Source organism: Trichosurus vulpecula, chromosome 1 (assembly GCF_011100635.1).
Source record: "Trichosurus vulpecula isolate mTriVul1 chromosome 1, mTriVul1.pri, whole genome shotgun sequence".
Taxonomy (NCBI): Eukaryota; Metazoa; Chordata; class Mammalia; order Diprotodontia; family Phalangeridae; genus Trichosurus; species Trichosurus vulpecula.
In genome coordinates, this window is record NC_050573.1 from 540,331,083 (window position 1) to 540,358,116 (window position 27,034).

At 36.1% G+C, this 27,034-nt stretch overlaps 2 protein-coding genes across 2 annotated transcripts in view; one reads left to right on the plus strand and one right to left on the minus strand.

The window, feature by feature from the left end:
- Nucleotides 1–27,034, minus strand: part of EIF2AK1 (eukaryotic translation initiation factor 2 alpha kinase 1) — a 32,550-nt gene that overhangs the window by 2,287 nt on the left and 3,229 nt on the right. Inside the window, exons 2-14 of the mRNA XM_036741423.1 lie at nucleotides 24,100–24,258; nucleotides 22,131–22,264; nucleotides 21,680–21,717; nucleotides 20,668–20,767; nucleotides 19,144–19,224; nucleotides 18,007–18,106; nucleotides 17,442–17,505; nucleotides 16,851–17,163; nucleotides 16,318–16,429; nucleotides 13,097–13,197; nucleotides 4,436–4,550; nucleotides 2,369–2,448; nucleotides 942–1,175 (exon numbers count right to left, since the gene is read on the minus strand). Coding sequence (XP_036597318.1) covers nucleotides 942–1,175; nucleotides 2,369–2,448; nucleotides 4,436–4,550; nucleotides 13,097–13,197; nucleotides 16,318–16,429; nucleotides 16,851–17,163; nucleotides 17,442–17,505; nucleotides 18,007–18,106; nucleotides 19,144–19,224; nucleotides 20,668–20,767; nucleotides 21,680–21,717; nucleotides 22,131–22,264; nucleotides 24,100–24,258 — 1,631 coding nt within the window. The remainder of the gene's footprint in view (nucleotides 1–941; nucleotides 1,176–2,368; nucleotides 2,449–4,435; nucleotides 4,551–13,096; nucleotides 13,198–16,317; nucleotides 16,430–16,850; nucleotides 17,164–17,441; nucleotides 17,506–18,006; nucleotides 18,107–19,143; nucleotides 19,225–20,667; nucleotides 20,768–21,679; nucleotides 21,718–22,130; nucleotides 22,265–24,099; nucleotides 24,259–27,034) is intronic.
- Nucleotides 5,897–12,107, plus strand: ANKRD61 (ankyrin repeat domain 61). Its single transcript, XM_036741424.1, has 4 exons — nucleotides 5,897–6,112; nucleotides 7,252–7,254; nucleotides 10,275–10,369; nucleotides 11,162–12,107. The coding sequence occupies exons 1-4, from the start codon at nucleotides 5,897–5,899 to the stop codon at nucleotides 12,105–12,107; spliced, it is 1,260 nt and encodes a 419-aa protein (XP_036597319.1).

Sequence of the window (27,034 nt, forward strand, 5' to 3'; positions counted from 1 at the left end):
GAAATTCCTAGTCTTTACAGTTTTGCTCTTAATGTATAAATTGTTCTGGTTCTGCTCATCTCACTGCATCTCATGTTTCTCTGACCATCCCCTTAAATAATTTTTTTACAGTACAACACTATTCTATCACATGTAACTTGTTCAGCCATCCTACTTGATGGGCACTCTCAGTTTCCACCATCACAAAAAAAAAAGGCTACTATAAATATTTTTGTACATAGGGGTCCTTTTCCTCTTTCTTTGATCTCTTTGGGATACAGATTTAGTAGTGGTATCACCAGGTCAATGGGTATGCATAATTTTGGGGCATAGTTCCAATTTGCCCTGCAGGCTGTTTGGACTAGTTCACAGCTCCACCAATACATCACACCAAGTACATTAATGTACTTGTTTTCCTACAGCCCCTCCTGTATCTGTCATTTTCCTTTTTTGTCAACTTTGCCAATCTGATGGATTTGAGGTGGAACCTCAGAATTGCATTAATTTGCATTTCTTTAATTATTAGTGATTTAGAGCATTTTTTCTTAAGGTTATTGATAGTTTGGATTTCTTCTCTGAAAACTACCTATTCATATCCTTTAAACTTTTTATCAATCAGAGTCATTCCAAAGTACAAGCTACTTCACCTCAATGGCCTAATATAAATCATCTAGATATACACTGGACATTCTAGCTTCCTATCTAGCCAAAAACTAGTTAACTTGCTCCTCTGGACTGTGGATCCCCTGAGATACCTGTCAGATGTTAAATCCAGCTGCTCTACCACACTTCATTTCTATTCCTTTTTTGCAATTACTGCTGGGGGGGGGGGTTTATGTACTATAGAACTAAGACAGCTTTTGTGTATGAGAAGCATTATGAATCATAATCTATAATGACCAAATACTGTTGTTTTTTAAGCATTCAGTTTTAAACCTAACAAGTTGGACACAATAACATACATTTCCAGGATTTTGGAAAAGTTCACTTTCCAGTAGCTGTCCAGCAGATGGTCGCTGTGAAGAATTACTCCTTGTTAACTGCTTTATGTACTTGGCTTGTATTGGACATCTTTGGCTAAGCGATTCTGGGATCTGACCATTTCTTAAACCTGTTAAAACTTCTGCTCTTTCCATTTCTGTTCCAAATGGCTGATAGAGCTCTAGAAGAATCACACCCAAACTATACATGTCTGACTGGAAAAACAAAAAGCACACACATTTATTAGTAGAAAATAAATTCAGAATAACATCTAGAAGAAAAGGTTTACCATTGTGATTAGAAAACTGATTTACATTTACCAACAACAAAGGGAGTGGAGAGCAGGACTGGGATGTCCCAACAGGCAAGGAGACAAAATGGCAAATCTTTAGGATTTATTAACTGCCTATACTACTAAATCCTTTCATCTTTCCCTTCTGTCCTGGCCATACACAAGAGGACACCCAAAAATAGATAAAGTTTTCCTAGGTTGGTCATTATGGGAAGAAATAAGTTCTAATAGTTCAAAAAAATTCATTTGTCCAGTAAACAAGTTCACCAACAAGACATTTTTTCCTACCCAATGAAAATTTAGGTTTGACACATCAGGCTGGAAAAGGTGACAAAACTTCCAAAGCCTGCTACAAGTTGTAGGAGAAAATTGTAAAATTACTTTCAGGTTCAATTCTCTCTTTGCCTCCACCCAGAAATAAAGCATCTCTGGTAGATTTAACAGATAATCTACCTTTCTATACAATAAATCTATACCAACTTAAAAAAAAGTTTAAAAAAATCCTAGCCAAGTTTGTTTTGGGAGTAGATATGATTTAACCATAAGGCATACTTTTGTGATACTATCTGTTGTCAAAACTGAATTATTCATCATAAGTGAGGAAATAATTACAAGTTAGGATATATTTTGGAAAAGAAGTTATCTGAAAACATTTTCTCCTTTCTCACATCTAAAGCATGTGTGGATACTGGCCTTGTTTCCATCACGCCCTAGTAGAACGTAAGCTACATAGGGCCGTAACAAGATAAGAGCTTATTAAAACTTTACATTATACTCATTCAACATCAAAGTAATTCCATTGTCTTAAACAGTTAAGCTTCCTTACAGTATCAAGTAACAACTCATTACCATATTTGTGAAAGAATGGTCTCCTAGGAAGAACAGCTGCCTGAGGTGAAGACTGCATTTTATGATGACAGCTTTTTATGAAACAATTCACTACTGGCAGATTTGGAAATAACCAAAAGTACAGGAAATTCCAACTTTAAAAAAAGCAAGACAGTTTTGTTAGGGCAGTATAACATGCAAAGAGAAATTTATAGTGCTCAGATGTTTTCTGAAACCTGTCTTTAAAGAAGAAAAGCAAGAAATAGTTAAAAAAAAAACTGACCCTACCTTGGCATCATATTCAGATCCTTGCAGCTGTTCTGGTGAAGCATACAGACTAGTACCCACTCCTGAAGTATGTGTCAGTCCTATAATTTGAATATTCTGATTATTATCAAGCTATCCATTTGGCTTAATCTTGGTCACAATTTCTTTTACTATCTTAGTTTATCATTACCAACAAATCTTCATTGAAGGCTTGCTGGGTTCAGGATATTATAATTTCTAGAAGGTTATTATACTCTAATGCTTCCATTATCAGTTTTATATCTATGGGTACTTCCTCCTCCACAGTACAATTTGTAATTCCCCCTATCATTTGATACTAGGTGTATGACAGTTGCTGTGACAATAAAATTCATCCCCCTCAGGCCAACCTAGTGATGAGCATCTGACCTTGGCCAGATCAGTCTTTAGATGACAAACAGTCCATCTCTTTCAGCCTGGCAGGACCTGCCAAAACCTGTGATCTGTTGGCAGTCTTCAAGATCTCAGGGTTGCCCCCTATGCTGGAAGTCGCTGGAGCAGGCAATCAGAAAAACCAGTATTTTATTTTTACCCCCAACGGCATGTAAAAGCAATTTTTAAGATTTGGGTTTTTTTTTTTAAATTTTGAGTTCCAAGTTACATCCTTCCTATCACCCTCCCTCCCTCCTTTCCTTCCCTAAGATGGTAAACAATCTGATGTAAAGCCTTTTCTATATTAGTCATTTTGTGGAAGAAAACTAAAAAAAAGACAGTGAAAAATAATGTAATTTTGCCTGTATTCAGACTCCATCAGTTCTTCCTCTAGAGGTACATGGCATTTTTTTTATCATGGAATTGCCTTGGATCATTGTATAGCTGAGAATAGCTAAGTCATTCACAGTTGTTAATTGTTCAATAAGGCTGTTACGTGTACTCTGTCCTTTTGGTTCTCACTTCACTCGGTATCAGTTCATGTATGTCTTTCCAGTTTTTTCTGAAATCCTCCTGCTCATCACTTCTTATAGCTGTAATATCAATTCAGGGGGGACATTTTTTACTGTTTTAAAATGATTAATTAAGTGTCTTTGAGTCTTACTAGGTGCTAAGTCCCAGGCCTAAACCCCTATTAAGTGCTAAACCTATATGGGTGTGAATTGGTAACTAAGGTGGGGCCCCAGGTGGGGCTAACTAAGGGAGGCCTGATTAGATCTTTGCTCCTAAGTTTGCCCCAAACCCCTAATTACTAGGTGCTAAGCCTATGTGGGCGTGAAGCTCCCAGGGTCCTAAGGGGAGGTGATAACTCCAGAGCCAATCATAATCATAGCAGCCTAAGTTCTGGTTGCTCAGATGACGTTTGATAATGTCTGAAACTGTATAAAAAAGGGAAGACAGAGCCATTTGCTTAGGGCTCTCACTCTTGGTGGCGCTCGCTGATGCGGAGACTCCAGGCAGCTGTAACCAACAGCCCTCCAGCTCGTAAACCTGGATGCTGGGACTTTGTTAGACTCTGGTAACTATGTATTGGGATCTGAATCAGACAAGGTCTGTCTATTAGTGTTTGTAATTTGTTTGTATTTGCTCTGAAGGTCAGGGTGCTGGCTTTTTCCCCTGGACTAAGTGAATGATATTTGTATGTTGGATTAAAGTAAGATTGTTAACCCCTTAATGTTGCTTTCCTTAGTAAAGCAGATCAAAAGAACCTGGGCTTCTACTGCATTCTGTGAGCTGGTTGTTGTTGATTTTACACCCTCCACAGCAGCTGCAAGCAAGATTGTTGAAACAATCGCACAATAGTATTCCATTACAGTTCCAATTACAATCATTACACAACTTGTTCAGCCATTCCCCAATTAATGGGCATCCCCTCAATTTCCAATTCTTAGCCACCACAAAAAGAGCTTCTAGAAATACCCTTGTACAAACAGATCCTTTTCCCTTTTTCCCCCTTATCTCTTTGGGATACAGACCCAGTAGTAGTATTGCTGGATCAAAGGGTATCCTCTGGGAATTTTAAGGGAAGGCAATTATTGTTGCTTAAAATATTTTTTGTGAGGACCATGTTTACAATGAGACATTTAACAGATGGTTTTTTGACAACAGAAAACTTACTTTTCCCATTTCTACTGGTCCATTCTGTGTCTTTCTGAATGATGTCTGTACAAGCTAGACCAAAATCTCCTATTCTTACATGATGGTCAGGGCCTTGAAGAAAGATATTTCTGGGCTACAAATAGACAAAACAATTCACTATCTTGGATTTCTATTTCATGTATACTTACATATACATATATGTAATACAATGTAAACATGTATCTATGTAGAAATGTGACATTTGTAAATATTTTTTAAAAGATCAATAATAGCCAGCATTTATATATTGCTTTAAGGTTTGCAAAGCACAAATAGCTAATTTTATCGTAAGGAAGAAGCTATATGCATATTTGAGATGTGGTTTGATCAGGGAACAGTGAAACTCACAACTGCTAGAGCTGGCAATCATTAGGTTTTTGGTTATTATGTCACATACTTGACCCATATTGAGCTTACAATCCATTAAAATCACCAGATGTTTTTCACAGAAGCTACTATTTAGCATGCCTTCCCCTACTTATGCTACTGTAAAAGTCAATTTAAAAAAAACCTTTGTAGAACTTTACATTTATCCCTATTAAATTTCATCTTACTATATCTGATTCATAATTAAGTGTATCTAAATCTTTCTTTTTATCCTGACACCTACCCCCAGCCACCATCCAATGTGTTAGCTATCCCTGTCAACTGCAAATGTGACAAGCATGCCTTAAGCAGCTTCATTCTAGTCACTTATCAAAATGTTCAAAAGCACACGTCCAAAGCTTAGATTCCTGGATATTCTCCTATAGGCCTCCACAACTGCTCTTGGATAAACAAGCCTTGTCAGCAAGGAGAGATCAGGAGACAAATAAAATGAAAAAAGAGATTATGAGTATGAAACATCTTTCATGTATTATACAATGAAAATAGTTTATAATTACAGTGAACAATCAGGCCTAATATACTGTTCAAATTATTCATGTATCCACGATGAAGTGAAAAAAATAAAGGAAGATAAATATTCCACTAAGAGCTAAAATAACACAGTTGACAAGCAAGCTTCCTTGTCTGAAACAGGATTTGTATGTTAAATTGACATTCTACAATCAAATTTTAGGTCCACATTTTTATTTTATGAGATGTTCACCATGTAGTTGAATTAGATAAGAAAACAGTTGCAGCTTATTTTACATCATGCATGCTTATTAGGTCTTTTCACATGAAAGAATATCATCTAAGAAAAAAAAGCCCATTTAGGAATGACTAATTTCAGCAATTCCTGTTGGGCCACCACCAAAAAGTTATTTATTCTTCCAAGATACAAAGTATATCCTAAATATAAAATTTTGTTTATAGCTACAGCTTTAAAAGCAGTAATTCCAAAACTGTTCTAGAACCAAACTGAATCATCATAAAGAGTTTTAAATTGACCACATTCCACAACATACAGTTTCCCCTGAACTCTAATTTCTCACTGTCTAAAAAGCTGTTTCTATCATGGGAAATATAACCAAAAAAGGAACTAGAGGCCCAGTAATTGACAGAGCCTCTTCTACTGAACCAGTAAGATCAAAAGCCCTTCACACCAAGCTCTATGAAGCCATAATGAGAGAAGATTGTACTACCATTGAAACCCTACTAAGAAATCATCCTGTGAACCAGCCAATGACTGTTTTGGCCAATTCTACATGCTACAGATTACTACTGAACCAGGTAACCCCTTTTGAAAAAAAAGTTACTCAGGAGTTTGAAGGAGATTCATTCTTTAAGAGGGAGACATGAGTTTCCTCTTCTTTCCTACTCTCCTTTTACATCATCTTCCATTCTCTTTGAACTCCGGTCGCCGACAATGACCCTTCTCACCAGTATGAGGGGTGATGAGGTGCAGGTAAAGATGAAATGATAAAAGACTATGATAAGACAAAGGACTAATGGAATTCATAAACATGGTAGTAGCACACGAGTTGGTAGTGGCCAGATCAAGGATACGACCATCTGTCTCTGTGTAGCTGAAGTGGGGTGAAGGAGTAGATCATAGAAATTGAGTAAATTTAGGAACTGCAAAGACAGGATTTCTTGAGGAAACATAGATAAGCTGAAGTCCCCCAGTATGAGTTGGTCGAGCCTGGCATTGAACTCACTGAGGAAGCAAAGAATATTCTGACTCCCCTTCCCCCTGTCCAGAGCCCTGACCAGGGAGGAAATACGATTAAATGTGCAACCAGTACTGGAAAAGGTGAGCAGGAATGCAGTGACATTAGGAGGGATCCAGGTCTCAATGAGTACCACAAGATGGAAGAAATGAGAAAGAAAAGATTTAAGAGGAAAGTTCATTAATTATTAAAAGACATTTCAGAGGGCACAGTTGAAGGAGTTGGCCAATGTGGAGTGGGATATGGGTGAGGGAGGGGAGGTTTTCAGTCAGAAGATAAGAAGGAAATAAGCATCTGGGGATGGGAAATGTACATCAGAAGCTAGGTATTCAGAATAACTGGGATGGACAGAATATCTGGATGAGAGTATGCTAATCATTGAGGAATGCGAGAATTCAACAATGAGGCCTGAGAAAACGCTATGGGTTTGGCCATTAAGATCATAGGTAACTTTGGAAAGAGTGGTTTCCATCGAATGGTGAGATCAAAAGTCAGACTGTAAGGGACTGAAAAGTGAAAGGGGAAGAAGTGGAGGCAACAAACATACTTTTTTCTAGGGCTCTGGTTATAATTGGGAGCAAAGATTTAGGAGGACAGCTTGAGGAGGTACTAAGATCAAGTAAGGGTTTACTTTTGTTTTGTTCTTGTTTTTTCCAAATGGTAAGATAGGAGTGTGTTTTTTAGACAGAGGGGAAGGAGCCAGTAAATAAAGATGATCCAGTGTTTGCAATTCAGTTAACAAGCATTTATTAATGTGAAACATTTTACTGGGTTTGGGGATACAAAGATCAAAATGAAAGCTTCTGTCCTCGAGGAACTGACATTGTTTAAAAAAACAACATGTACACATATGGCTGTGTGCTAGTCTCACATCCAGGCCACCCTTCCAATCTGAGTCTTTCCTCTAGGACCCTCCCAATATTCTTCACCAACCCTATATCTTATCCACCTGCCTCTCCAGCACTCTGAGCCTAAAGGCCTTCTTTTGGAGGCCATTCCAGGGACCAGACTTCCCCTTTCCTGCTCTTCCTCCCTCCCACTTCTTCAGCAGGCCCACCTCACACTGCCACCCGACCTAATTCCCCAGACCGTAACTTTCCCCTGCCCCTGTCTTCTGTGAAACAGGCCTCCCAGGGTACATCACCACCTGTCAAGAAGTTGAACCTTAAGGTAAGACCTTGGACAATCGAATCACCTGGAACTTGCCTCCCTCATCGGACCTCTCTCTAACCACCAACTGAAACCACTCTTTCCAAAGTTACCTATGATCTCTTAATGGCCAAACCAATAGCTTTTTCTCAGGCCTCATTCTTGAATTTTCTGCACTAAGTGACCCTATATTGACCACTCTCTTCTCCTGGACACCTTCTCTCAAGATTTCATAATACTGCGTTTTTTGGTACTGTGTGACTGCCTCTTTTCAGCGTCTTCTGCCAAATCATAATCCATGTTTTCCCATCCTAACTGTGAGTTTCCTCCAAGACTCCATCTTGATATCTTTTTGTTTCCACATTTTCTCTTCTGATGACCTCATCCGCTCCCATGGTTTCAGTTATCATCTTTATGCAGATGGCTCCCAGATCCATATGCTCAGTTTCTGCCCTCCCTCCTTCTCCTTCTCTTCTCCAGTCCTGTATCACCAACTGCCTATTTGCTATCTTGACCTGGATGTCCTATGAGAATCTCAAACTCAACTTCTCCAAAACAAAATTATCTTTCCCCACAAATATGCTCCTGTACCTAACTTTCCTATTCCATCCACCCAGGTTGTCAACATCAGAGTCATCCTATACTCTTCATTCTCTCAATTACTATATCCAATCAACTGCCAAGTCTCATTGCTTCTACCTCTACAACCTCTCTAGCATCTGTCCCCTTCTGTCTTCCTGTCACCTAGACTACTGTAAAAGCTTTCTGATTGGTCTCCCTGTTTCTAGTCTCTCCCTTTTCTAATGCATCTTCAACACAGCTGCCAAAGTGGTATTCTTAAAGCATGAGACTGACCATGTAATAACTACCTACAGAAGAATCAAACACAAAATCCTGTTTACCATTTAAAGCCCTTTACAATCTGGCTCTAACCTGACTTTGCAGTTTTATTATGTTACTCCCCTTCTTGTATTCTATGGTTCTGCCAAACTGGCTTTCTTGCTATTCCTCAGACATAACACTTCATCTTGCAATGCCATCATGCCTTTGCACTGGTTCCCTCCTATTCCTGGAATACCCTTCCTTCTTGTTTCCACCTCTTAGAATCCTGTCTCCTTCAAAGCTCAGCTCAAACATCACCTTTCCCATAAGGCTTTCCTGATACCCCCTCCACAGCCACTAGTGCCTCTTCCCCCCACCAAAATTACTTTCTATAGATTTGGTATCTACTGATGTGAGTATATGTTGTCTACCCCAAGAAGACTTATGTTCCTTGAAGTCACAGACTCTCTTACTTCTGTCTCTGTACACCTAGCACACCTAGCACAGTGCCTGAAATAGACCAAGGGCTGAACAATGCTTGTTGATGCTTCCAGCTGTTATTTACTTCATATCTACTTACATACATACTTTACTTTCTATCTACTTACATACATACTTTTCATTTCCCCTAACAGAATGTAAGCCCCTTGAGAGCTTATGCTGTTTCATAGTTATCAATGCCTGGAACTTAGTACACCCTGGACAATCTAATCACCTGGAACTTAATCAATTATTTATTGCTTGAATGATTTGATCTTATTTAGCACTATGTTCAAACAGCACATGGTTTAAGATGCCAAATGTCAGGATGAGTCAGTGGGATTTATTTCAGTTTCCCTTCTATCACTGCTCCCTATTGATCTACCAAAATAAATCTCATAATGACTTGTGAAGAAGCTCAAAAGCAATTGGTAAGAATAACATTAAAAGTCACTCTTTTGGTCCTAAACAAGAGATGTGAGAAGATAATCTCCCGCATTTGCAGTACAGAAATAGGAGACTATGGTTGTGGAACACTGCATATAGTAGCAGACCTTTTCCAATATGTTGTTCAGTTTTGCTAAACAGTTTTTCCCCCCTTTAAATTCTTTGTTAAAAGGGATGATTCAGGGAACTGGGAAATGTAGGTGATATAAAAATAAAATATATCAATAATGTTTACTTAAGTATAAATACAAGTCACTCTTTACTTTGATCCCACCCACTTTCCTTATCTAGAAGACAAGCTGTATGTTTCTGCATACAGGAGGTTTAAAAAAAAACCTGGTCATAAATTTTAAAAATAACTGATACACAAACAGTTGTACTAATCATACAAAGCACACACTGTATTTCTGAAACCTACTCAAGTGTGCAGTTTTTACAGCTGATTGTTGACTTTGTCAATACCCTTTTAAAAGCAAAATTTCTAGTTCCCAACCATTTCACCCACTGAGTTAGAGATTAAATTACTTTAAAGTAATTAATCATTTTAAAAGTATAACTGTTAGGAAAATAAGCACAGTTCTTTTCAGTTACCTCTACAAATGAATATTTTGGGCAAAATATAGCCTAGTCTGTGCAGTCTGAAACTGGAACAATATTGTGGTCATTTAAAACTTTAATAAAAAGAAAGGAATAACTTATTCAATCTAGAGCAAAGTTGAATACTAAAAAAATTAAACTAGTAAATATATCAACTGATCTTTAAAGTGACAAACCATATGATCAAAGTCAACTTATTTCCTTTAAATATTTTTGCTTATATGCAGACACAATCTATCATTCCCATTCATCTGGCTGCTAAATACCGAAAAGCACAAAGTTTGCTTTGCTTACTAGAACATGGTGCTGATCCAGAAATAAGGTGAGTTATCCATTAGGTAATCATTTGTAAATGTATTCTGTCAAAACTACTCATAAGAAAACATTTTAAGGAAGCTTGTAGTTTAGGCTGTGACTTTTCTTCAGATATGTCTTGACTCATTATATACAGATTGTATGACTAGTAAGAGTTATACTTTAATGATTTAACTAACCTAATGATCAAAAGAATCTGGGTGCCTACAAGATAAAATACTGTTTACTATAGCAATAAAAGCACAAAGTCAGACAAAAATAAGATATCTGTTGACTGCCTACAGTGTGTTCAACAGTAAAAACCATGGATCCTGCTCCCAAGAAGTTTACAATCTAGCTGCGTATGCTGAATGAACACATGTAAAAAAGTAAATATTAAAAACTAAACTACATGATACTAAGCACAACTGGGGTTCTTTTTTATTCTGAAAGATGTAACCACACTAACGAACCAAAAGGTATTTTTTAAATATGACGGAAAAAATTGAGCTTTAGAAGAGAAACATTTGCATTTCTTCTCCAAAATAAAGAAATGTAGGACATCATCTTAGTTATAACTTTTGTAATAGAGCCAGATGTAGAACTTATCCTACCTTCCATCTGGGTCAACAGGGTGGTAGGAGACTGAGAACAGATGACCTCACTAACTCCAGAATTACTGGGTCTATAGATCTACCATTCTTGGTGCCTATTTCACTTAAAACAATTTTAACTGCCAGCACTTAGTACCTGTCCAAATACCCCCTCTATTTACTAAATACACATTTTAGAGCTAACTTGTGATCAATACATATTATAGGGACACCCGAGGTCACACCACACTTCATCTCATGCTCCTACATTGGCCAATTACCCCTGCCACTTGGACAGAACCAGTAAACCGTATTCAGAGAATCCTGACAGATATACAGAATCATGCTGTAACGTGTCTTCATATCTTATGTGAGCATGGAGCTCTGGTTAATGCTCGAGTAGACAACGACTACAAATATTCACCACTCCACTTGGCCATACGCTATGGTACCTATCCAGTTCTCTCCATTCTAGCCCAGAATGGTGCTCATGTCAATGCCATTGATGAATCATGCATGACACCTCTTCACATGGCTGCTGGCATACTGAACAAGAAGATGACTGAAACTCTAATTGCTTGTGGAGCAAATGTAAATTGTACTGTCTCTGCTACTGGGAATACTGCCCTTAAACTGGCAGTATGTGCTGCATCAACTAAAGCAGGCAGGTTATTGGCGGCAGATATAAGCTGTATCCGTTTACTTTTAACTAATGGAGCAAAAGTAAATACCCAAGATCGTGAAGGACAAACCGCTATTCATGAAGCATGTTTTGGAGGCAGAGAAGCAATAATTAACCTACTACTTGAATTTGAGGCAGATGTTAATATCTTAACAAGAAATGGGGAAGCTCCAATTTTTATGTTTCTTCAGCGTAGATCCAATATAACAGATACAACACTGCTTGACAAGCTCCTTTATCTCTCTTATCCTCTGAAACTGACCAACAATCAAGGAATTCTACCCACAGGACTTCTACTACCAGAATTTCATCTATTAAAGGAAACCCTAATAAGGTTATCGCAAAAACCTTTATCCCTACAGGTGATCTGTAAAAATAACATCAGAAAATTTTATGGAGAAAAATATAAACAACACTTAAAACAACTTCTCCCACCGAAGATATGGGATTCTATATATAGTTACTGTGACCTATCCCAACTCTTGAAATAAAACCTAATTAACCTAATTAATTTCATAATTCAATAGCATTTCAGCAACTCAAATAGCATCTTCTAGTTAGAAAAGACAATTTGCAGAACTCTGTACATCTTTGATGTACAAACCATTGATTCCTAAACCTTTTTTCAATAAATAAAAAATGATTTACGGTATTAATTTTGTTTTTAAAGGTGTTTTTCTTTTGAAAATATATTTTCACCATTTAGTTAATCTATATAAAAAGAAAAGCTTAAGCTTAAACAGAAAAGTTCAAGACTCTCTATGATGTCTACTTAAAATATGGATGTGTATCATTCTGCATAATCAAAATGTTAAGAACAAAGTGCAGTGACTTTAAAAAGATTTCCTTTTGAATTTAGCTCTCAATTAACCCAAGTGAAGTGCCTCTGAGACAGGTAAATGCATCATCACATTCTACCTGTAAGGCTGCAATGATGTATACCGGCTCAAAAAGCATTTTCACTAGTCATAACCATATTTACAATGATCATTTATAATAATGATCATAGGATAATCGATCTAGAAGTGGAAAAGACCACAGTGGTCACCTAAATCAACTTTTCCACTGCAGTCCCAAATGGGATGAAACTGTGAGGTCCCAAAAGGTTAAGTGACTTGTACAAGGCTACACAAGGGACAGAGCTGATATTGTAAATCAGGTCCTTTGATGCCAAACCTAGTGCTCTTTTCATTGCACCACTGCACATAACATGACTGGACAACTGGATTCTTTAATGTAAGAGTAATATGACATGGAGTATTTTCATTTCTCATTGCCTATTGTTTTTTTTTTTAACTTAAATCATTTTCAGTTTCTGGGTCTGTAACAATTTGGAATAAAAGAAAGACAGAATTGAAATTAAATGTCCATAGATGAAACAACTTCCTAAAAGAGTTTCATTTACTTCAATGAATTCCTAATGTTATGAGCTCTAAAAGAAGCCATCATTTCTTTAAATCCTTTAGTTTCTTCAACTTACCTTGAGATCTCTGTGTACCACTCCCATGCTATGTATATAATATACACCTTCCAATAGCTCTTGAAAAATTTTTGTTGCAACACTGCCCATAACATAAGGACCTTGAAAGGGAAAGGGATAAATCATGTTTTATTTATTTTTATTCTTATTCAAATTAACTCTAAAATATAGTAACACTCTACATACAGAATGTGTAACATTACAGCTTTATGTATTATATACAAAATATGTAATTTACACTTTTATGCAACATACAATAACACCCTAATGGCTTTGGTCCACTTAAAAAGAGCCACAAACCTAAAGTTAAAAAGAATTCTGAGCCACCAAATGTCAGAATGTCAATGCACCAAAGGCAGTGAGTTTTACTTAACTAGATTATCAGACAGGAGAAGTTCTTATTAACTCGGGGATTATTTACTCTTATGTAATACATATGCTAACATGCTTGGTTATATCGTTTCCCAGGTCAGACTGGAAGCAGCAAACTTCTATAGGGAAAGATAACAGTTAGCTGTCACTTTTGAAAGCCTGTGAGGAGGGTGAAAATATATAAAAAGCAGAGCCGTCTGAAGCTGTTTATATCTCAGCTACTCCTGTAGCCCTGGCTTCAATCTAACTTTCCAGTTTTATTAGATCTCACTATTCTTCATGCATTCTATGGTTCAGCCAAACTAATTTTCTTGCAGTTCCTCAAACACAACAAGCCACCTCCCAACTCTATGCCTTTGCAATGGCTGAGCCCCTGCTTGGGATGCCCTCACCTCTGTCTCTTAGAATCCCGTTTCCTTTAAAAATCAGCTCAAATGCTACATCCTATATTAGGTCTTTCCTGATGCCTGAAGAACAACTGATAGTCATGATTATGACTTTGGGTCACCAAATAAAGGTTAAATCAACATACTCTTTTCAAACGGACAGGGAAATATATAAGATGGTTTATTACTACAATTATTATTAAGGGTATGTTAATAATAACATGACAATCATAATAAACTAAGTCATATGATTATGCATCTATTATCTTTTTACAATTACTACTTAATAACATAACAATAATAACTAACATTTTTCTAGTGCTTCCCTCTCAACAATACTACAAGGGAGAAACTGACCATGTTTTCATCCAAAGATGAATGTGGAGCCAATATTTAAGTAAGGGAAAAAGAATTAAAAGGTCACTGAATCCAAGCTCTTTATTTTACATATGAGGAAGCTTAAGTAAGTTGGTCAAGGTCACATAGCTAGTTAAAAGTTAGAAGCTGAATTAAACCCAGTTTTCTTCTTAGTCCATGTCTAACTCTACTTCCATTTTACTGTAGTTAACACCAAAAAAGCATGCACTTGAAGGGTGTACTTCAGTTATCTGAACAATTTATTTACTTCTATTCCATTCTTTAATGATCTCATATAAGGTAGCAACTACAATAATGAAATTATCACTGAATTGATAGACAAATAATTTCCTTTGAAAATAAATTAGAAAAAGCATCAGTGATTTTTAAAATCTATAGAAGTTGAGCAGATTATTCCACTACCCTATTAAGTTTCTATTAAATCACATTCAAATTCCACAATGGCCCACAGTTCCAGGGGTTCTTAACCTGTTTTCTGGTAGTCTGGTGAAACCTACAGATGGACTTCTCAAAATAATGTTTTTTAGATGCATAAAATAAAACACATAAAATTACACAGAAAACCAATTTCACAGACTCCTTGAAATCTATATATAGACTATAGTATATGAATCTCTGCTTTATGTAGATGATACTTCCCTAAAAATGTTTTAGGCTGACATCATCACTTCAATGCTATATGGCACAGAACTCTTAAGTCTCACCCAAGTATTTTGTGAAAGTGCTTCAGACGTTTCTGAAAGAAAGTATTAGCTTGCCCATAATTGCCATACTGCCCATACTGTGGTGAAGTGGAAGAGTCCCCCATACAGACAAAATGTCAGACAAAAAATGACGTGGGTTGAGCAAATATGGCAAAACTACTTTCCTTTCTGATTATTTAATAGCACCCATGCACTGCTAAATATTTATGAAACAGGAACGCAAGTCATACTTTTAAACTTCCATGACAGAATGACAACTCTGCATTCTCACAGCTAGTATCTACAGAATATGGCTACCCATGTTACCAATAAGACGGACTACTTGTACTACAGATGACTATTAAAGATTATAAATCATGAACTGACAACAATCTAACATTTGGCAATGTCTCCTCTGAATCAGATGTTCGGGTATTTTTGCTTGACTGTTTTTCTTCGTTACAAAGAAGTTTCAATTTGGAAATAGGAGAAAATTTCGATAAAGGATTATGATAGAAAAACTGAAAGTATCAACAAAACTTATTTTTGTGTTGTTGTTTTTTTAAAATCTAAGATTTTAGAAAACGTGATTAAAGTTAATTATACATCCTTCCAGAGACTTCAAGTTCTAACACTATTAAGTTAATCAGAAAGGAGAGTAACTGTGTCAAATTAGCTCAACCTTTCCTTCATCGAGTTGATTTAACATTATGCCCTCAGACTTTATATAGAATTACATTAAGTAAAATATCCATTTGAATATGATCTGTCTTTTGCCAAACTATAACAGAAAACATTATCTAGCGTTTTACAATATTCAATAAGCTTCACATGATAATCTCTTTGAATTTAGTTCCAGGAAGTTTACTCTGCAAACAAATTTGTCTGGGTTATTTTGATTTGACATCATCAGAAATTACAGTAAGCTGCTAGGGAACTCAGAGCCAAGTTTAGTGTCCAATTACAACAATTAGTTTACTTCAGGCACTTGGTAACAGAAATTCACTCTGATCTTTTAGCTAGCCTTTTTATCCTTAATTATGTCATATTATGTTTAATTTTGTGAGCTCCCTCAAATGTTTTTGAAAATAGCAGAGCACAAATCCCTTATACATAAATCCATACAAAAATAAACTAGAGCACCTGAAAATTTAAATTTTTTTAAGAAAAAATATGAATTTCTTCCAATCTTTAGCCATTAACTAAACACTATTACTAATACACTCAAAGCTGGATTAACAAATCCCATTTTGCTCACAGGAAGAGTACTAATATATTTCTAATGTCTGAAATTTATACAGAATGTAACCCTACATGAACTTTAAAAATTAAAGTAAAACAATTAACTGATTTTAGTTTTTCAATACAGATATTTAAACATAAAATAGAACATAAAACTTACAGGAAGGTTCATCTACAGATGATCCCTTATTTTTATTTCGATCAGTAATCCAGTCCCAAAGAGAGATTTCACATAGTTGCATCTGAATATGAAGCATGAGGTGATACTTTACCTAAAGAATCAAATAATGATACAATGTATCATGATTTACCTAAAGAATCAAATAATGATACAATGTTTCATGATTTACTAGGAATTACCACCTGGATAGTTTTAGATCAGCTGAGTAATCAAAGTTGAGGAGATTTTAGGACTAAGATCAGAGATCTTCAAAAGAGATCTGCTTTTTCTGTGATACCCATTCATTGGATATACCAAGTCCATAATTATTTGGATTTTTCACACTGTACATAATAAATTTTTTTTAAGAAATCACAAACTAAATTCAAGGTCTCTTTAAAAGCCAAGCCTCTGTTCCAAAAGTGCAAGTTATTTACTCAAAATTATCTTTTGTGACAAGTCAATGTTAGCAATCCCTTCTATAATCACAATTAATATGGATAAGATCAATGGCGTAGGGGCAGCCTACTTACCTCAGTCTGCCCAAGCAAGGCTAAGTTTTCTTCAGAAGATTCTTCAGTGGATGTAAAATTCTCCTCTAAGTACGAATTATTCTCTTGCAGCATATGATGCTTAACAAGTGATCGAGAAGATGTATTAACTAAGCAATTTTCTTGTGATTCATATTCACTGGCATCTCTCGTGATCAAATCATTATAGTTTACTAACTTGTTATTCTGATTGTCAACCCAAGTTTCTGCAAAGGCTTTTTCTTTTTCTGAGTCCAAATCAGCAAAAACAATGGATGAGCTACTACTTTCATCACTTTGAACATGACATTGATCTCTAAATTAAAAGAAAATGTAGACTCAATGTGCAGAAAAGATAGTGCATAACAAACAGCTCCTCAGTCAAACATCTCTAGTCACAGTGTCTATTTAAATACTGATAGGAGATAACCGGAGAGAGAAGTAAACAAAAGGAAGGGAAGGATCAATGAAGGTACTACTACTTGGTCCCTAACAGTAACAATGCAAATACCTAAGCAATACCTGACATACTCATATACTTTTGAAAGCACCATACCCACTTACATGAATCCAAATATTTAACCCTTTTTATACCTGTCCTCTGTCTCATCAGATACCAAATGGAGAGATGGCAACTTGACAACAGGAAGTCTCTTATCTGTTGGGTAAAAAAAAAAACAAGCCACAGAGAAATGTAAGGTCTCCAAAAGTATAATGATATTAATGAAAAAGCATACAGGACCATAGATTTACAGCTGGAAGGGATTGCAGAAGCCACCCAATCTAACTTCCTGATTTTACAAATGAGAAACTTGAGGTTCAGAAAGATCAAGTGGACCTGCCCAACTTCACAAAGGAAAATAACAGATCCAGGATTCAAATCCGGGCCCTCTCATAGCAAATCCAACAGTCTCTCATTACACCTCTCTGCCTCAGGTTAGAGATACACTTTGCCCCAACTCAAAGTGAAAAAAATTCATATTCACAAAGCTCAATTTACCAAACTACTGTTAAAAATACAGGTAAGAATGTTAATTTACAATTATGAAAATGAGCACATCATTCCGGGTAAGGAGCCACGGTGATTCAAATGACTGCCATACATTTTTAGGAGTTCCAAAACAGAAACACTGAACTGTTGGATCAAATAAACGTTCACCTTGTGGTTGGACTGAATGAACATGTTCTATCCAAGCTGTGTGATACCCCACAATGTTAGGATGTTGCAGACCCGCCAGCACCTTGACCTCCCGAAGTACCTGGAAAAGAAAGTTGCTTAGATTGGGCTTTAAACAGTTACTTAAAAGCTCAGAGCATCCAAATCCAGAGAAAGAACTAGGGACTCTAAATGCAGATTGAGGAAGACTATTCTCACCTTTTTTTTTTAAATTTTTTTTCTTTCTCAATGGTTTTTCCCTTTTGTTCTGATTCTTCCTTCACAACATGACTAATGTGGAATGTGTTTAATATGATTCTACATGTATAACCTATATCAGATTACTTGCTGTCTTGGGGAGGGGAGGGGAGAAGGAAGGGAAGGAGAAAAAAAATTTGGAACTCAAAATATTATAAAAGTGAATATTGAAAAAAAAAAAGTAAAAACAAAGCACCCCCAAAAAGTTCAAAGCATCAACTACTATTTATTCTACAACAAAATAAATTTAACTTCAGGGGTTTTGGAATCCTAATATTTGCAGTCACTGGAAAATTTTTCTGCACTTTTTATTAAAAAAAGGAAATAAAGGCCAATTATTAATGAACATAACAGAAACAATATCTCACAGTGTGTATGTTTCAAAGCACTTTCATGGTCTTCCCTGGAATACTTAGAGATAAGACAGGAGAGAAAGGTATTACTTATCCTCATCCTACACATAAGAAAACCAAACCAGAGGGGGCAAATGACTAGCCTAATGTTACACAGCAAATCGGTGGTGAAACTTTTGGAGCTGAACTCCAAGTCTTAAAACATCTATCTCTAAGCTCTTTCATAACATGCTGCATCCCTTATTACAAAGCAAACAAGACATTTATTTTTTCAATTTCCCAAACATGGCACTGAAGCCCTGCTGAATTATGAAGTGCCTTCTAAATCACCAAATTAAAAATTAAACTGTATTCTGGACAGTTTAGTGTTAAGTATATTTTATTAGAATCAAAGTATTTGAAAACTGATACTTACGTACATTATCTATGTGTCGATTTGTGTGTGTGTATATATATATACACATATATATATATAATTCAATTAGAATACTAGATTAAAGTCTTTTTCAAAAAGCTTAAAAATTCTTACCTTCATACAGTCCTTTTTAGTAGCTTTCTTAATCAGAATTTTTTTAATTGCATAAAATTGCCTATCTAATTTGTTCTTGACCTGAAATTTACAGAAAAGACAAAAATTATCACATGTCAATGACACAAATACTTTATATATTTTAGGGAATCTAAACTCACTTATTAGGTGAATCCAAATTTGAATTGCTTTAAATATATTTTTAGTATGTTTTAGGCTCTGTATTCTAGCACAAGTAAGAAAATTCAGAACTGGAGCTGGTGTATTTAATATTTAATGCTTTTCATGAATCCATTCAATTCAACAAACATTTATTTGAAGAGTTGATCAATTTTAGGGAGGGTCTGGGGGGAAGGGGAAAATCAAGACACGTTTCATGGAAGAGGTGGCACAAGATTTGGGCCTGAGAACAAATGGAGATTCCCAAGAGCTTGAAGCTTAGAAGCACAGGACTTAAAGAGATTCCTTAGAAGGAACCTTGACATTCCATCTAGTCCAACCTCTTCATTTAACAATTAAGGCTCCAAAAGGGTTAAAGTGACACTTGCCCAAGGTGACATAGGTTAAGTGACAGAGACAGCCCAGAAGCCCACATCTTTGGACTTCAAATTCAGAGCTCTTTCAACCACACCAAGTTGCCTCTCCTTCCAGATTTAAAGAATGGTTGCAAATGCAACTCAGGAAGAAGTAGCCCAAGCCCAAAATACAGGGTTTGTCCCTAAAGTCTGGACACACAGGCAAAAATGCATATTTTGAAGTATTTGGAAAATTAACAGACCTTAGCCCCCTTGACTTATTTTTCTGGGGTATGCTAAAGGAGAAGGTGTGCTCAATGAAAATCACAGATGCAACACACTTGATTGAATGCATAAAGAGTGAATGTCCTAAAATTGACAGCAATATGGAGCTATTGCATCGAGTTCACATGAATCTTGCAAAGCACATCACCCTTTGCATCACAAATGATGGAAATCATATTGAAGATATTATTTGTTAATATTCCAATTAAATAAAATGTTGTTGAAAATTTCATTCATTTCATTTCTTGAAAACATGCACTTTGCCTGTGTCCAGACTTTAGGAACGCTCTGTAGTATAGTACAGTAGTGTCAAACTCAAATAGAAATAAAACCTTGTATATAAAAAAATCACAAATTAATATCATCTATGCTGTGTTGCCTTTTTATTTTCTTAAACATTTCCAAATTACATTTTAATCTGGTTCAGAATATTACAGCTATATGCGGGGCTGTGAGTCTGACACTTCTGGGATGGTGGATTAATAATATGAAGAAACTCCTGAATAAAATGACAAAATCTGAGACCCTACTTGAATCAATGAACCTGGGCAAAAGGAACCTCAATTCTAATTATTTAATTATATCCAAAAATTTAATTTATCTGTAAGTATATTATGGATCTTAATAATAAGATCCTAATTCAAGTTATTTTTAGAAGCTTCAATTTGAGTGTACACTTTTATTAAAGATCATGAAAATTGAATTAGTCTAAAAATATAATCACCTTGTATACTTTCCCATACCCGCCCTTTCCTAGGACAGCAATTTCCTCAAACTCATTTAGATAACGAGAAGTTTGTGCTTCAAAGACCACCTCTTTTGCTCTAAAAATTAAAAAAACAAACAAACAATATTATGTGGGATATCTCATATGCTTGGAGTACTGCATAAATTAAAATTACAGCCAAATCTGATTCATTTGGCGTCTACTTCAGACTTGCAACAGGCAACAACTATGACAAGCTCAGGTGAGGCTTCTATTTGATAAGCAAATAGGGCAAATAGTACTGGAGGTGGAGTATTAAAGGGAGATAACAAATTTTTCTCCAGTACCTTCAAGTATCTTGGAAAAGTTTGGTTTGTATATGGATATGCACGTGTACATGTATGTGTGCATGTGCACGTGTGTGTATGCCTGCGCGTGTGTAGATATATCTAAATAATATCTTCTCTTTAAAGCAGGTCCTTTAAGGACTTCTGAGTCACAGTTGTCCAGTTACAATTATAGTATGGACTTAAAAGTAACAAAACAAGTGACCATTTAAAGGTATTTTCTAATTTAGCCTGTTTTACAGCTTCAGTTAGTTCAAAATCAACAGCACTCGCTAAGGGGACTAGATCAGAAGTGGGGAACCATGGCCCCAAGGCCACATGTGGCCTTCTAGATCCTTGAATGCAGCCTTTTGACTGAGTCCAAGTTTTACAGAACAAATCCTTTTATTAAGGGGATCTGTTCGCCACACTTGAGGACCTAGAGGGCCACATGTAGCCTCAAGACCAAAGGTTCCTCACTCCTGGACTAAATACTTAAGGTTCCAGTACTCTGTATAATACAACAGCAATGACTGCACTGAACAGGGGGATCAAAGACATTACTTTCTTCCTCCTCATACAGATCAGCATCAAAGGAATTAGCTAGCAGTAAAGTTTAGTTGCCATCAACACTGCCTTAAAAATTTTGGGCTTTTGGATTAGTTGTTTACTACTTATGATGATAAAAAAGCATAAGAAAATACCTGACTTTATGGACATGAGGGTATCCATCATGCTGAGCCTAAAAAAAAAAAAACAAAAAAAAAACCCCTCCATTTTAAAATTATAGAAAATGATCTTAGCTTTTCTTTAAATAATTCCCATATTAAATGTAAATGCAGCAATGAACAAAAGCTAAACTACAATATATCAACCAATAATTCCATGTACATTAACTACTTGGGGGAAAAATACAATAAACCTTCAATGAAAGTAACAGGCTTCATTAAAAGCAGGGTAGATGTTTTCCTCAAGAAAAAGTATTAGCAATGCTCCTAGTTTCCTTCTACAAAGTTAGAGTTTTTCAATAAGGGGGAAATGTTTTTATTTTCATAGGATATTATTTTTACATGGAGATTTCAAGGTGTTTTAACATATAATTTTTACTTTGAATTTAAATATACTATTATAATACAAAGAGAAAATTATAAGTACCTCAAGAACTCTCTGCTTAGCTATTCTCATTAATTCAGTAATAGCTTTGTTGTGATGCAGCCTCAAAGAACTAAATTCTTCACTGCAGGCGAAGGAAGACAAAAGCCCCATTTTGGTAAAAGTCTGACAAAGCACTAAAAAAGAATGTAGAAAAATAATTATTTGAATAGAAAGCTTGACAATAATGGCACAAAGGGACAAAACTAGACTTTTAAACTGTTTCTATATCACCTACCTCAAAAGGTAGGAAGCACTTTACAAATCTTAAGGAACAATATAAATGTGAATTATTATTTTCAGAAAATACGTAAAATTCAGATAAATGTATATATACTGTGGACAGATATATGCACACACGATATACACGCACACACACAAACATCCACATATGTATACATACACATACATGTATACGCATGCATACACACATGTACACCCACATTTTTCAAACAGCTAGAACAAGTGTCCTTTAAGAGAGTAATTAGCACATTAATTCAGTTTTTAAACAAAATTAATTTATTACTTAAGATGATATATCTTAAGTGTCAGTACATAAAACTACTTCCTCAGCCTGGTGATAAAGAATATAAAATTTAAACAAATTTAAATTTAATGAATATTAAACACACTTATGGGTTTTAAAATACATTATCATTCACTGACACAAATTAATGACTATGATGAAAGCAAATAAACTTAGTTCAAACAAATGATTAGAACTGGTGAGAAGCATGTACTTAATTGTTCTTTTCTTGTCTGTTTGGTTTTTTGGAAAGGGGAAGGCAGGGCAATTGGGATTAAGTGACTTGCTCAAGGTCACACAGCTAGTAAGTGTGTCAAGTGTCTTGAGGCCTCATTTGAACTCAGGTCCTCCTGACTCCAAGGCCAGTGCTCTACTCACTACGCCACCTAGCTGCCCCTAATTGTTCTTTTCTAATACAGAAAGTCTTTAGCCAACATGATAGAACATTTTTCAATGCTGAAGGTGGAAGGTGAAGATTAAACCAAAGTCTCAAATATACATGCACTTAGGAAACTACAAGTTCCTAAGAGGTCAACTTGGTTTTCAGCTGACAGCACAGACAGCATGGCTGGACTCTTGTTCATGAGGCTGTTTTTACATTCTGTAGAGAAGCCCTTATCAACATGATTTTGATGTGAGGGGTACAGTGAATTTTATCAAAAAACCACCATCCAGAATAGTACCTCTTTGGTGCTTTGGGACTAAAAATGCTCCCTTTCCCTACCTTAATCTGCTCGTTTGCCACAAAATAACCAAAACATTTTCCTTATGTAAAAAACAAACAAAAAATAAATAATAGAGTATCCCTTCTCTTCACACTGTAGAAATGGGTTTCTAGTTTGAAAACTGATGTTCAAGTTTCTTTAAAATAGATTCGCTTTGCAACTGCAAAAGCACTCACCTCTAAAACAACGTATCAGAAACCATGACTTTTCTAGTAGTTTATCTTGTCACTCCACTGAAACCGAATCTTAACTAGGAGACTAACGACCTATCTCCTTTGTCTCCTCTACACTCTATAACTTCTACAAATGAAGTAACCTATGGTTTTACTAGAAACAAATTGTTTAGTTGGTTTTAATCTATTCAAGTATATTTTCAAATGACTCAGTATCCAGGTTTTTAAAAATACATGCTCATTTGACAATCCAATGTATGAATTAGTATTACAAATTAAAATGATTTTTGAGTATATGGTGGTAACACAGGATTTTGTGCAAGATTTTAAGTACTATTATTTTTTGTTACAAAAAGCATGCTGGGTCTTCACAATTATATACAATAGTTGGAAAAAAACAGAAAATGGGCTTAGAGACTGAGTCCATATATTTCTTTCTTAGATACCCATCACTAACACCACCTACTTCTTAAACCTCCAACACGAAAACAACAAATTATCTGGTTTTTATAAACTATGGTAAATGAGGTTGGCTTATTCTTACTAACATGTGAACACCTGTCGTGAACGATGGGGGTCTGGTTCATGCACATGGCTTAAGTGCTCTAATAAAGAAACAAGCAATAGCTGATTTGCAACTGCAGAAGGAAAAGTCGAGTTTGGTAGAGGTCCTCTCACAGCCTGGAGTTCTGCAGGAACATCAGATTCTAGAAATAAAATAAAAAAGGAATACCTATTTTAAATGAATTGTAAAGATTTTTCTGTGATGATAAAAAAAATACAAGTGTGAGCAAACAATAATAATAATGCATACATTGTTAAACACTTAAGTCTAGAGACAAGAATAAAAAAATTCAGAGCAGAGTGAAGTTAAATAAGGAAAAATTATCTGGCAAAGGGTTTTAAGTTACATTCTAAAAGCAGGACAGAGCCTAGCAGAGAAGTAGGAGGGCACGTAAAGGGTGAGGGGCAGGATGGAGAATAACATGAACAGAGGTGTATTTAGACACATGGGCAGCAACAATTAAGTGGGGAGATGATAAATATATTTGCTTAGCTACAATGATAATTCCATGTTGAGAAATAATAAGAAATAAAGTTGGCGTGATAGGAGCACAGAACAATTTGGTAGAATGCTTTGAACATCAAGCAGAGAAGTTTATATTTCATATAATAAACCATAGAGAGCCACTATAAACTCCTAAGTAGGGGAGCAAAATAATGAAGTGTGTATGAGTACAGTTATTCTAGCAATTAGGAAGCTATTGCATATAGTCCAAGAATAGGGTAAATCCAAAGACAGAGGAGGAAAAACTCAAAGCCTTAGAAATGGGTTAACTATAGGCAATGGGAGAGAGAACATCATAACTTCAAGCTTGCGGAACTCACAGAATGGCGTTGACAGTAACACACAGAAACTGGCAATTGTTGACTATGAAAAGGGAAGATGAGTTCCATTTTCAACACGTCAGATGTCAGTGAGACAGTCAAGTGAAAATGTCCTGTTGCCTAGTGGCAAAATAAGAAAGGACCCCAGGTGCAACAAGTACATGGGGTGGAGATTTTGACATTTAAATACCCTGGTCAGTTGAAAAAGCCTTAAATGACCAAGTGTATTAAGAGAAAAGAAGGAGTAAGAGGAATGGTTAATGGATAAGAATTAGAAAAATGAGTAAAGCAAACAGCACTAAAAGGAAAAATAGGACAAATGTTAAAGAAAAAAGAAAGCTCAAGAAACTAACTAAGCATAGTCAATGGAGTCAAATGGAGTTGAAAGGTTCAGAAAGACAAGTACTGCAAACAAAGCACAGGATTTCACTAAAAGGTCACTGGTAACCTTAGGGAGGACAATTTTTAATTCAAATCAAAATCATAGTGAAAGAGCCCTGAGTTAGACCTAGATTTGAGATCCAGATTGAAATCCTATCTCTGCCACGTACCCTAACCCTATCACTTTTAAACCCTTGAGTTCCAATTTCTTCATCTGTAAGATGAAGGGGTTGATCTAGATCACTTCTAAACTCTCTTTCAGTTCTGATATTTTATACCTATTACTGTAGGCATGTATATATGTCTACCGTGTACACAGCATATCCTGGACAAGATACAAAGGCTAAATTAAAAACTGCCCTTGCTTTCAAAGAACTAACAGGTCAATAAGAGATAAACAATACATGTAAATAATATGAGCAGTTCACTATTTACCATACATTTTCCTTGTACTGTGAGATAACTATTTCAAGTGCAATTATCTCCATTTTACAAATTAAAAAAAATCTAAGGTGGAAAGAGTCTCATAGTCAATGAGCTAGCAAGTGACTGTCTGGACTGAGAGCCAGTCTTATGACTCTAAGTCCTGTGCTATTCCCATTAAATCTCTCCAAACAAACCTGAACAAACAGTATCAGTACGAGCTACAGTGGAGTCAGAGGGCATGGGTTCAAACTCCACCTCTGACACTACCCATGTGACCTCAGTCAAGTCCCTTAACTTTCCAGGGCATCAATTTCCACACATAAAAAGTGAGAGTATTGGACTAGATGGCCTCCAAGTCCCTTACAGCTCGAGGTCTATGATACTAGTACACAGAATCCAGTGAAACAAAAATAAGTACTTGGGGGGAGGGGAGGAGTGGGGTTTGCTGGTGAAGCAATTGAGAGTCTTTTTTTTGTTTGTTTTGTTTTTTTGGCAGGGCAGTTGGGGTTAAGTGATTTGCCCAAGGTCACACAGCTAGTGTGTCAAGTGTCTGAGGCTGAATTTGAACTCAGGTCCTCCTGACTCCAGGGTCAGTGCTCTACTCGCTGCGCCACCTAGCTGCCACTACAATCAGGAGTCTTTATGAAGAAAGCAGCATATGAGCTGGGTCTTGATGGATAGGTAGAACTTTAACAAGTGAAGATCAAAATGAAGTTTAGGGAGAAGGCATAGCTGTCATTCTACGTATAGCAAAGGCATAACCAGGAGTGAAGCAGCGATGAGAGAAGCACAACAAGTAATCCGATTTGGCTGGAGCACAGATTGTATGAGGAATAAGGTGAGACAAGGCTAAAAAGACAAACTGGGTCTTAAATGACAGGCTAGAAAGGTTTTGGGGGGATTTTACGGAAGAGTTTTAAGAATAGGAGTAACAAGATCAGATTGGTACATAAGGAAGATTAAGCTGCTAACGATGTAAAGGAAGAATTGGAAGGATTAAGCTGAAAATAGGGAGAATGGATTCTTTCAGTGGAGTCATAAGGATAAAAACCAGTCTGGCAAGATGTTAAGAAGCAAGTATCAAAGAAATGAAAAAAGGACTACTACTTCCTCGACAATTATTGAAGGGATTTCTGAGGATAAGAAGGGAAACAGCAAGGGCAGTCAGACGTTGAGGGAGAAAGTAAAACGGCTCTGCCATATAGTATGTACTACTTATACCAAGCCTCAGTTTCCTCATCTGAAATACCTTCACAGGGTTGTGAGAGCCAAAAGAGTTCATGAAAA